Source organism: Martes martes (genome assembly GCF_963455335.1).
Source record: "Martes martes genome assembly, chromosome: 1".
Taxonomy (NCBI): domain Eukaryota; kingdom Metazoa; phylum Chordata; class Mammalia; order Carnivora; family Mustelidae; genus Martes; species Martes martes.
In genome coordinates, this window is record NC_137888.1 from 115,650,431 (window position 1) to 115,662,857 (window position 12,427).

Genomic DNA, 12,427 nt, shown 5'->3' on the forward strand with positions numbered 1-12,427 from the left:
TTATATCTATTGATTTTTTTTGAATGTATTATTTCTGTGGTGGTTGCCAAATTATGATTTTAAAATTCCAGAATTCCTTCTACATCTTTTAGTTGGCATCCTATTATAAGGAAATGCTTTCTCATCTTTTCATTTATTTTTATAATTATTAAATCAATATAGACTCTTGGAATCCTGTTTTTATTCTGTGTATGCCATTGTTATCTTTATTTTGAATCTCAAATTGTTCCCAGTCTGACTGATCAAAACTCTTCAAGCTAACTCCTGTGTCTTTTGTCGTGCCCTCATTATTCCTTGAGCACTTCTGTATTTTCTGGCACACCAAGTTGTTCTAGGATCTTACTGTACTTGCTAAGCTGTAGCACTGGAATTAGCCATTTTGAAATCCAAAGACTTCTAGTCTGTTGTTTGTTTGTTTTTTAATTTGAGAATTGGTATTTAGAAACCATGATCTGAATGCTAGGTGTGTTCATGCTATTGGTGTGTTACTGCCCCCAGATCTTCTTTGTGGGCAGAGTTAGGGAATATATGTATATATACACACACACATGTATGTCTGTGTTCCCAGGTCTATCTCTATATATTGAAAGCCGTGCATTCATACTAATACCTCTAGTTCTATTCTGGAACCATAGGTATCATGCTAAGTTTTTCCCTTTCCATATTCATAACTCCTTTCTCTGACATGAGGTATCTTATTCCCCTTATCCTTTATGTATGTATTTTTTAGATCAAAATCTCCCGTATGTCAGCAGTCTCCCATCACGACTTCTCTTGGTGGGACACCCTCCTTACTCTGCCCAAGCTCCATCGTATTTCCTTTTTACTCCACTGAGGCCCCTACACTTCATGCTGGACTACTGCTCCTGCCACACTTAGGTTCAAACAAAGTATATCAGCCTGCTTCCACTGCTCTGCCCATATGGATACCCTCCTTTTCCTGCTCAGGCTCCAAGCACCCTGTTCTAGAACGCTGCCACGCCTCTACTCCCTGCGTACAGACACTCTCCTAACCCTGTTTGGCTTCAACAATCTGTACCTTCCTGTTAAAGAAATCTTTACCTACACCAAGGTCATGGTGACATTCTGTCATTATTATCATCTAGAAATCTAATTTTTGTACTTCTCTTATGTTAGCAAACAGTCTGCAATTAATCTTAAGTATTGTATAAGGTAGAGATGGGATTCATTTCATTTCCTGTAGGTGTACCTAGTTGATCAAGTGGCAGTTCTTTTAAAACTATCTTTTTTTCTCACACTTTGCTGTAAATCTAGAGTCAGAACCTCAAAAATTTTTAAAAAGTGATATGAGTATTAAACTGAAAGTTGGTTAATATTTAAGTGATGCATTTTAAACTCATAATATGGAATTGAAAGGTTTTTTTAAATGTAAACAATATATAATTAGTGACTAGAATCCCAAGCCAGATCTACAGACTGTTCTTACAGATGATTTTTAATTGTTGTGTAATATTTAATCTTACATAATTATCATTATTTGTAAACTTAACCATTCCAGCACCTTTGGATATTTAGGATATTCCACATTTCCCAAGTATAAACAGTGGTCAGTAGAATGTATTAAGACTCTTAGAATATTTGTTTTTTAAATTGTTCACTTTGGGTAGATTTCTAGAACTAAGCCTAAGAGCTTAGACTTTTTTAAGGCTGTAGATAATTACTACTAAATTGCTTTTCTTAAAGTTTGTATGAATTTATACATCCAACAACAGTGGGAAAGGACCTGTTTCCATGCATTAAAATTTACTTTGAGATTTTTATTGTGGCAAGATGTATCTGACATAAAATTTGTCATTTTAATCTTTTTTAATATATAATTCTGTGGCATTAATTGCATTCACAGTGTTGCAGCCATCACTATTAGATTTCCAAAACTTTTCATGACCTCTCACAGACTCTGTAATCATTAACTTCCCATGCTCTTCTCTCCTAGCCTGGTAACTTCCATTCTACTTTCTATCTCTATGAGTACACCTATTCTAAATGTTTCATATAAGTGGAATCATACAGTTTTGTCCTTTTGTGTCTGATTCATTTCACTTGAGAACATAATGTTTTCAGTATACATCCGTGTTGTATCATGAGTCAGAATTTCATTCCTCTTTGTGACCGAATAATAATTAATTGCATGTATATACAACATTTTGTTTATCCATTTGTCTGTTGATAGACACTTGGGTTGTTTCCACCTTTTTGGCTGTTGTGAATAATGCATCACTGAACATTGTGATGTAAAGTATCCAACTCCCTGTCTTCAGTTCCTTTGAGTATATGTATACTTAGTAGAATTGCTGGGTCATATGGTAATACTATATGGTTAGCTTTTTTGAAGAACCATCAAACTGTTGCATAGCAGCTTACACTATTTTCCATTCCTACCAACAGTTTTTGAAGATTACAGTTTCTGTACATCCTTGCCAACACAGTTTCTTTCTGTTTTTGTTTTTCTTTTTTTATTACAGCTTCCTAGTAAGTGTGAAGTGATTTATTGTTGTAACTTTGATTTGCATTTTTCTAATGAATAATAATTTGTTGAGTATCTTTTCATGTGCTTATTTGCCATTTGTATATCTCCTTTGCAGAAATGACCACCCAAGTCCTTTGCCCATTTTTTAACTATCTTTTTGTTGTTGAGTTGTAAGAGTTCTTTATATATTCTGGCTATTAAACCCCCATCAGATGTATGACTTGTAAACATTTACTCCCATTTTGTAGGTTGTCTTTGCACTTTCTTGTAATGTCCTTTGGTAGACAAAATATTTTCATTCTGATGAAGTCCAGTTCATTTATTCTTATCACTTATACTTTTGATATATTTAAGAATTCACTGTCAAATCTAAGGTCAGGAAGATTTACCCCTTTGTTTTCTGGTTTTATGAGTTCTAGTACTAGTATGTATATTTCTATTATTGATTAATTTATTATTTTTGTATATGATATGAGAGTGATATAACTTCATTATTTTTGCATGTGGATATCCAGTTTTCCCAGCACCATTGTTGAGGAGAATCCATGCATTTTTAATAAATTTTGATTAACTGATAGACCAAGGAGGTCAACATTGTAATTACAACATTGTAATTTTATTTTGTATTTCTTTGTTAGGAAAAGCATAGTTTTGATTTCAGCAAATTTGTTCTGCCTGTTCTAAGTCTCTTTTAATGCACCTTGTCCTGTAATCAGTTGGATTTTAATGTTTCTCTTATACATGTAGAATATGTTATTGGTTAGTAAATGTTTATGAATTAATCCAGTTAACAAGGTTTAGGACAAGTTACAAAACGTGTCTTGTTTTACATTTACATCTTTGTAAAATTAAATGAATCAAGCCAGATAGAGTAGTTGAGTGTAAATATCAAAGCCCCTTAGTTTATGTCACAAGAGTTCTTTTTTAATTTTTTTCGGGAATATGTGTGGCACATAATAGTTACTCAGTGTTAGTTGAATTAATGACTTTAAAGGCAGTTGATTTAAAAGATTTATTATTTATTTGAGAGAGAGAGCATGGGTGCAGGGGGAGGGGGCCAAGGGAGAGGGAAGGAGAAACTTAAGCAGGCTCCCTTCTGAGCTTGGGGCTTCATCCCACAACGTTGAGATCGCTACCTGACCCGAAACCAAGAGGCGTTGCTTAACTGATTGCACCACCTAGATGCCTATTTGAAGGCAATTTTAAGGCAGCTTAGTACAGTTCTTAATAGTAGAGGTCAATAGCATAGATTTTAAAAAGTGATAATAGATTCAATTTTTAAGTCCTTTGAATCCTTTGTGAATTTCTAAGCCCCAGTTTCCTGCCTGATGGCCTAATAAAATTGCTTTTGATTCCTTGAATGCAAGGAGGAAAGTAGTCAAATAATATTCTGAATCCTGGAAAAATATTTTGTAGTCTTTGAAATAAATGTTTTGTCTCCTAGAGGAGGAAAATTGAAAGTCATTATCTTTTCTTATTTTCATTGAAATATCTAAAAAGTAGTGTCTCATTTTAATTACAGTTATTAAAATTATTATTAGTGGCATAATGATTTCTAAAATAATTTCTTGAGAGCATTTTCTCATTTAAATTGAAGTAACATATTAATATTTTACCTCTTTCTCAGTTATTTCTGAAAACTATAATATATTATGACAAAATTTTCTGTTATGTGTTTTTCTTTTATTTTGGTATTTTTCCTGATTTTTTGTCATTGATGATTTTTAGCCAACAGAAGCTGTACCTCCCTCTTCTCCCACTGTCCCTGTGATCCCTGTCCTGCCAGTCCCTGCTGAGAATACTGTCATCCTACCCACCATACCACAGGTTTTTATTAGTTTCTTTTTTCTTTATTAAAATTTCATTTGCTTTTAATGTTTCATTTGTATTCTTTTCGAACTGTTTTAACTGTTTCTTTGTTAGATTTAGTAATTCACTTTGGACTTCACCTGGTGTTTTTAGGGAATTAAATATTTGGGATTTAATATAAAATGGGTTCAATATGTGCCTTTTTTTTAGGTTAACTATGAAATAGGACACATTTTAAAAACTTTGTAATATTGAACCTCCTTAGATTTGTTATCATGCATTTTGTATTTATAAATCTGTTTGAACCAGCTTTTATTTGCTTTAGGAAATTTTTTTTTTTAAGATTTTATTTATTTATTTAACAGAGAGAGAAAGCACAGGTAGGCAGAGAGGCAGGCCGGGGGGGGGGTGCGGGGGGAAGCAGGCTCCCTGCTGAGCAGAGAGCTCGATGCAGGGCTCTATCCCAGGACCCTGAGATTATGACCTGAGCTGAAGGCAGAGGCTTAACCCACTGAACCACCCAGGCACCCCAGGAAATTTTATTTTCTTAAGATAATAAAAATCTTTATCCTCATATTACACTGGATGTGTCATTCATATTTGTTTCCCAATATATATTTACCTTCTTTGGAAATATTTCTTTCTCTGTCATTTGGTTAGGTAACATTCATATTTATTTGTTAAAAATAAGAGACCATACATGTAAAGTAAATGGGAACTCTTTGTGCTATCTCTGCAAATTTTCTGTAAATCTAAAATTACTTTAATAGAAGTTTATTTTTAAAAAGGTAATGTGTGTGTGCACACACACAATGGAATATTACTCAGCCATCAAAAAGAATGAAATCTTGCTGTTTGCAACAACATGGTTGGAGCTAGAGTGTATTATGCTCAGCAAAATAAGTCAGAGAAAGACAGATACCATATGATTTCACTCACATATGGAATTTAAGAAACAAAACAGATGAACGTATTATGGGGGTAGGAAAGAGGGAAGCAAACCATAAGAGACTCTTAAAGAACAAACTGAGGGCTGATGGAGGGCGATTGCGGGGTGGGGGATGAGCTAGATGCGTGATGGTTATTAAGGACAGCACTTGTTATGATGAGTACTGGGTATTATATGTAAGTAATGAGTCACTGAATTTTACTCCTGAAACCGACATTGTACTATATGATTTTTTTTGTACAATATGTTAACGAACTAGAATTTAAATAAAAATTTGAAAATAAAAAGTAACGTGACAGTCAAAAAATAAAATGAAATGCTAGACAAATCCTTCAGTAGTTCCAAGGGATGACTTAATAAGACATTAACTACCCTATAAACTAAGTCATCCAAAGTCAAAATAAGGATAGTATTATTGCATATAATAACTCAGATCTTGGTTGTATACAATCTCAGTCTCATTTAAAGTATAAATAAATGCATCTTTAGCTATTTTTACTATTACTGATCTGTGCATAAAATCTAGATAAAAATTGTATGCTTATTGTGTAAGTTGCATTGGAAGTAAAATGGGATATCAATTATTACTTGTCTCAGTGCCCTTCCCTTCCTAAAAAATGAAAATCAGTAGGGACATTATACAAAATAGGATTCTAGGGGAAATTACAGATACTCCACTAAGACTTCAGTCTGTGTTAATAATGTTACTATTTCTACATAATTGTTCACCCTTTGTGAAAATCATTAAAAGTTAAATCATTGTAAATGATAGAATAGATAAATCCAGTGGATTTTTTTCTCTGTGTTGCATAGAAGAAATTGAACTTATAAATAAAATATAATTCTAAGTAAGCAGCCTATGTTTTATTGTAATATTGTAATAATATAACATCTCTCCAAGCATCTAGGATTTAGTAATACAATGTTTTTTTAAAGTAGGGGATTTGGAAGTTTATTTTACTCTTGTCATTTCAATTCATCTTTTGATGTTAAAATAGTTCCTAAAATCCTTTGAAACTTCATAGTAGTTTTTGTTCTTATGTTGCATAAGGAACCTGTCCTTTCCTGCTCAAAGACCTCTGACTTATTTACTCCAAGTGTCCCTAACATGACACTATATTTGGAAATTGTTGAAACATTACATAGCCTTGTAGTTATAAATGAGAGGTCTTAGAGGCAGATAGATCTGGTTTAGAATTCTAGTCCTACTACTTTACGAGCTGTGTAACTCAGCAGTTTCCTTAACCACACTGAGCTTCTGTTACTTCATCTGTTAACGCTGAAGATGATAGTAGTACTAGCTTGAGATGTTGTTGGAAGAATAATGGCATATGTGCAGCTGGCACATAATCTTGGCTGTTCATATTATTAGTGTTATCTCATATTTCTTTGAGACAGTAAACCAGGGAACAGGTTAGAAAAACAAATGAGGATATGTGCACAAGACAAAGGCTTATGTATTCTACTTTGCCTCATTTTAAGTTTTAAATACACTATGAAAGCCCATGTAGAGTAGATTAATCATTTATGTTGTATAATGTGAAAAGCCTATAGGTGTGCCTCATTTTTCTGGAATCAGTAAGTGTGTTCCTGATTAATGAAGTAGAATATGGACATTATAAAAATTAGTATAAGTGATTAAAATGTCCTCAAGTAAATTTGAAGGCTTTACTTAATCTATAACCCAGTTTTAACATTTTAAATGAAAATAATTTTTCTTCTAAAGATCTACTACTTTACATTTTAGATGCATCAGGATGTAATAGAAATAGAAGTAGAAGATACAAGGTTTGAATTCAAGTCCTGCCTTTGCAGTTCAAACAAGTTACTTAACCTCTACGTTTTATCCTCCCTTCATCTATTAAAATGGAGACTAATGCCTCCCTGACTACTTTTAAATGCTTATTATACTTTTCAGAGTACTTTTATATTGGTCTTTTAAATTTTTAAGAGCTTTCCACGGTAGGAATTATTAGGCTTATTATACACAGCAGTACAGAAAAAGGCATAATGAATGGCTACTTGAAGTTGCATGAAGAGCGCAGACTTTATAGTGAGACCTGACTACCACTTTCTGGCCTCACCCCTTTCTGGCTGTATGACAGTGGAGAAATGACTCAGCTTCTAATAGCCTCAGTTCTTCCCATAGATACTGACCTTTTAAATGTCTTTTTTCCACCCCAGAGTAAATACTCTGCTTTAAAACCAGATGCTTTAGACTCTTTCTACCAGTTTTGTGGATCTGTCATGTAATTGTTAAAAGTGACTAATTTGTGTGTGTAAAATTCTTTGTACATATTCATATATGTGCTTCAGAGGGATTGGTATTCATTCAGTTTTTTGTTATTATTCCAATCATATCATTACTAAGATGAATATAACATTATCCTTGTCCTCCAGGAGCCTCCTGTCTGTCCAGTAGACAAGTTAACAATTCCCACATGACATGAGAGTAGTTACATAAGAGGTACAGCCAGTGCAGACCATTTTTTATTGCTTTTGGACCGTTCAAGTTTCACAAAACATCCGAGCATTGAATATCAAATCACTTGATCATTAGTATAACCTAAAGGATGACTTGATATATTTTCATTTTACTGGTAATCTTAAACAGAAGACGATACTTCGAGTTACCTTGATGAGCCTTTTTAACCACACATTAATATCTGACTGCGGTGCCCTTATTCTATATGTATTTTGAGTTTTGTTTTTTTTATTCTATATTATTTTCAGATCATTTCAGATTTAAGAAAGTTTCAATAATAGTGCAGTGAATTCCCATATACCTTTACCCAGATTCCCCAATTCTTAACATTTTTACCTACCGTATTTGCTTTATCATTTCCCTTCCTATATATTACTTTTTATTAATCATTTCAAAGGAAGTTTCTCTCATGTCCCTTTTACCTCCAAATACAAATGCTTTATAACCCTAAATGTTTTTTCCTAAGAACAGAAATATTACCACAGTACATGAGCTACATCAGAAAATGAACATTAAAATTAGTGTCATTAATCTGCAAACATTATATTTTTCCATTTGCCCCAATAATGTTCTTTAGAGGAAAAAAATAGGTCCTTTGGCCAGTCCAAGATTTCACATTGCCTTCATGACACTTTAGTCTCCGTAATCTGGAGTAGCCCCACTGTCTGTCTTTCATGAATGTGGCATTTTAGAAGAAAGCAAGCTAGTTATTTTGTAGAATATGTTTCAATTTGTCTTCAATGCATTTGCATAATTAGTTTGAAGTCATATATGTTTTCCAATTTTTTTAGTTGTGGTAGAATACACATAATGTAAAAATTTACCGTTTTACAGCCTTTAAGTTTATATATCAGTGGTATTTAAGATTTTATTTATTTGAGAGTGAGCAAGAGAGAGAAGACAAGCAGGGGAAGTGGCAGAAGTCAGAGGGAGAAGCAGGTAAGTGGGGAGCCTGATGTGGGGCTCCATCCCAGGACCCAGGATCATAACCTGAGCTGAAGGCAGACACTTACTGAGCCACCTAGGCACCCCTACATATCAGTGATATTAAGTACATTCATACTGTTTTGCGACCATCACTGTCATACATCTACAGAACTCTCTTCATCTTTTCATATGTGAAAAACCAACTGCAATCATTGTACTCAGTGGTGAAAGACTGAAAGCATTTCCTCTAACAATATGTGGAAAATAAAAAGTGATGTTACAACTCTTACAATATTAGCTTTTATAATTGCTCTTGTATTTATCTTTACTGAGATCTTTATTTCTTCAAACACCTTGTGTTACTCTCTCGTGTCCTTTAATTTCAACCTGCAAGACTCTTGAGCAAAGAATTTTGTTCAGGGCAGCTGTACTAGTGATAACCGCACCCCCACACCCGCCCCAGCTTTTGTTTATCTGCGTATATTTTAATTCCTCCCTCACATTTGAGGAACAGTTTTGCCAGATACGGCGTTCTTGGTTGACAAAGGGTTTTTTTCTTTTAGTACTTTGGATATATTGGCTCACTGCTTTCTCACTTCCAGAGTTTCTGATGAGAAACATGTTGATAATCTTAATGAAGATCCCTTGTATGTAATGAGTCGCTTTTTTCTTGCTGCTCTCAAAATTCTGTGTTTTTGTCTTTCAAGAGTTTGATTACAATATGTCCTAATGTGAGTCTCTTTGAGTTCATCCTACCATGAGGTTGTTGAGCTTGGATGTTGTTCTTCATGTCTTGTTATGGTTGTTTGTTGGTATCATCAAATTTGGGAATGTTTTGGTGATTATTTCTTCAGATATTTTCTCTGCTCCTTGATCTCTCCTCTTCTGGGACTCCCATGATATATGTGTTGGTCTGCTTCATGGTGACCCAAGGTTCCTTAGTGTCTGGTCATTTTCTTTAGTCCTTTTCTTTCTTTTCTCCGACTTAGTAATTTCCATTGTCCAATCTTCAAGTTTGTTAATTCTGCTTGCACAAATCTGCCTTTGAACTGTTACATTGAATTTTTGATTTATTGAACTTTTTTGCTTCAGAATTTCCTTTTGATTTTCCTTTAGGTTTTCTATCTTTTATAGATTTTTCTCTTTTATCTTTTATAAATTTTCCCTTTTATTTTTTCATTTTCTTTGTTCACCTTCTCTTTTAGTTCTTTTAACATCTTTAATATGGTTGTTTTAAAGTCTTTGTGTAGTAGATCTGGCACCAGGTTTTTTTAAAGGCCCTTCCTTCCTTTTTTTCTTTTCCTTCTTTCCTTCATTCCTTCCTCTTTTCCTTTGAATGGACCACACTATATTGTTTCTTTGCATGCCTTTTGATTTCTTTGCTGAAAACTGGACTTTTGACTCTTATGATGCTCTAACTCGGGAAATCAGATTTTCCTCCTTTCCTAAGGTTTTATTTTTGTTTTGTTGTTGTTGTTTTGGGGCTTTTTAATTGTTGTAGGCTATCTCTGTGCCAAGAATCAGTCTCCAGTATAAACTTAAGGTCTTCCTCAGGTCTTTTTTTTTCTGCATGCCCTTGTGTATGTGGCGGCTTTTGAATATCCTAGGTTTCGGTGTCTGACTCTCAAAAGGGGAAAAAGAGAAAAATGAAATGGTGGGAGGAGATGTTTGCCCTTTAAATCCTCTGGAGTCCCTTCAACCAGAGGGGGAAAGACTTGCATCAATTATGGGCAGTTCAATAATGGCCACTGCCTCCTTGCACCCCAGTGATCAGAAGCAGGAATTAGCAATCAGAGCACAGATCCCCTGTATTTGGAGGTAGTTTTTGTTTGTTTTTGTTTTTGTTTCCCCTCCTAGGTTGTGTAGTTTTTGTGCCAGCTGCTCCAGGAACACTTCCCCAGCTAGCTGTTACAGGGCAGAGGATGGGAGTTGAATAGCTGCTACTGTGCTAAGAGCTAAAATTGACTGAGTTAACCACAGTTTACCATCCAGTACTTCCCCTGGAAGTTGCAGGCCTTCAACAGACTGCTCTGGAATTCAGTACAATTCCAAATTAGTTACATCACATAGATTCTGCCAGTACAATTTTTGTCTGGGTGACAAATTTGTGGTACTTCCTATTATGCCATCTTCCCAGAATTCATCCTATTTATTTTTACATACACTCTATCTTACATTGATTCCTTAAGTGATAGCATTTACCTTTTAATGCAGTATGTCTCAAATTAGAATCTAAGATGTGTTCTCTGGGGTTTGTGAGTTCTTCATATGAAAAACATTTGTTTATAATTTAGTAGGGGAGAAGGAGACAGACATTAAATAACGTAATAAAACTTAGATAAATGGTAAAAGGAGAAATACAATGCACAGCATTAAAGTATTTTCTAAACTCCTAATTTTGGTCTGTTTTTAAATAACTAGATTTAAGAATTATTTTAAGGTTTTTTTTAAAATGTAATACTGCTCTTTGAAATTGTGTAAGGATGCTGCAATGTGTTAACAGCAGCAATCCCTGTGAGACCCATTATTAATGAAATGGAATACTAAAAATTGCATGAGCAGAATTATGTTTCTTAAGTCTTGTTATTGATACTTGGTCAAATTCTTTAGGGGTTTACTAGTACCTCTTTTTTAGAATATTCCTGTCCCTATACTAACCCCTACCCCATCTCTAATTGTATTATAGGACTTCATTATTATCCTAGTTGAAACATGCACAATAGTATATTAGATTATAATGTACTAATATATTAATATATACTAATAATGGATTAACAGTAGGTTCCTGTAGTTTACAGTAAGTTTTCCTTTGTATTTGCTGTGTCTTCACATAGTCCTCTTAGGTAAAGACATGTGTTGCTATCTCTTTATAGATGAAATAAATGAGTTTAAATATCACTTGTGACTTACCTGTATAGTCAGATTTACTTGAATGGTAGAGTGAAATAGAGACAGCACCAGAACCAAGTCTTTTGGTGTCACTTGAAGTCACTTGAAGCAAGGTGCAAGGGAAGGGGTTTCTTCATTTGAAATAACTTTCAAGTAGATTCTACTTGAAAGATTTAAGATTTTAAGTCTTGTTGTTGTTTAATTGGCTGCTAAGTAAAGCTAATAATTTCATGTCACCTGTTCTGCTACCCACTGTCCCAGTTACAGATCCCAAGGTCTTAAACTAGCCAGATTTGCTACCATTTCTAATTTCAGTGCTCTAATTTCATGTGCTTTCTGGGGCCAAATTTTTCTGCATCGCTTCCTTTAGAAGTACTCCGTTCTTTAACTTTGTTTCTAGGGTGTTGTGTCTTTCTCAGTTGTGTATCATACCCTCCAAACCCATTCAGGTTGTCCTACCCATTTATTTCCATTCCTACCTCCTCCAAATTGGAGAACTAGGGAGTATTACTTTGTCAGAAACCATTTTTGTATTTCATAATACAAATTATAATTAAGTAAAATTATTAAGTAAAAATAGAATTAAGTAAATTATTATTAAGTAAAAGTATAGTTTGTTCCAAGTTAAATGTCTTAATTTTATACTTGCTAATACAGTCTTAAATATTTTTATCTTTTTATTTTAGGCAACTAGACTTGAGAACAGACATCATGCCTCTTGAGCTTCCTTTATATAGGGAGACTATTTTTTATGACCTTTTTAAAAAATAGCTAGATTTTCTTACCCTGACATTACTTTTGGTTGAAATTCTTGCTTAATCCTCAATATGAACACTCTTGTTTCTTGTCCAATTTCATGTTCTTTATTACCATCATTTCC

At 33.9% G+C, this 12,427-nt stretch overlaps 1 protein-coding gene across 8 annotated transcripts in view; it reads left to right on the forward strand.

The window, feature by feature from the left end:
* Nucleotides 1–12,427, forward strand: part of DLG1 (discs large MAGUK scaffold protein 1) — a gene marked incomplete at its 5' end in the record, with an annotated part of 253,529 nt that overhangs the window by 125,918 nt on the left and 115,184 nt on the right. For 5 of the 8 annotated variants that reach the window (XM_080829395.1, XM_080829394.1, XM_080829396.1 and 2 more), the window contains one exon: nt 4,217–4,315. The exons of the other annotated variants lie outside the window; for them this stretch is intronic. In XM_080829395.1, the coding sequence (XP_080685521.1) occupies nt 4,217–4,315 (99 nt within the window). The remainder of the gene's footprint in view (nt 1–4,216; nt 4,316–12,427) is intronic. 8 annotated transcript variants of the gene reach the window in all.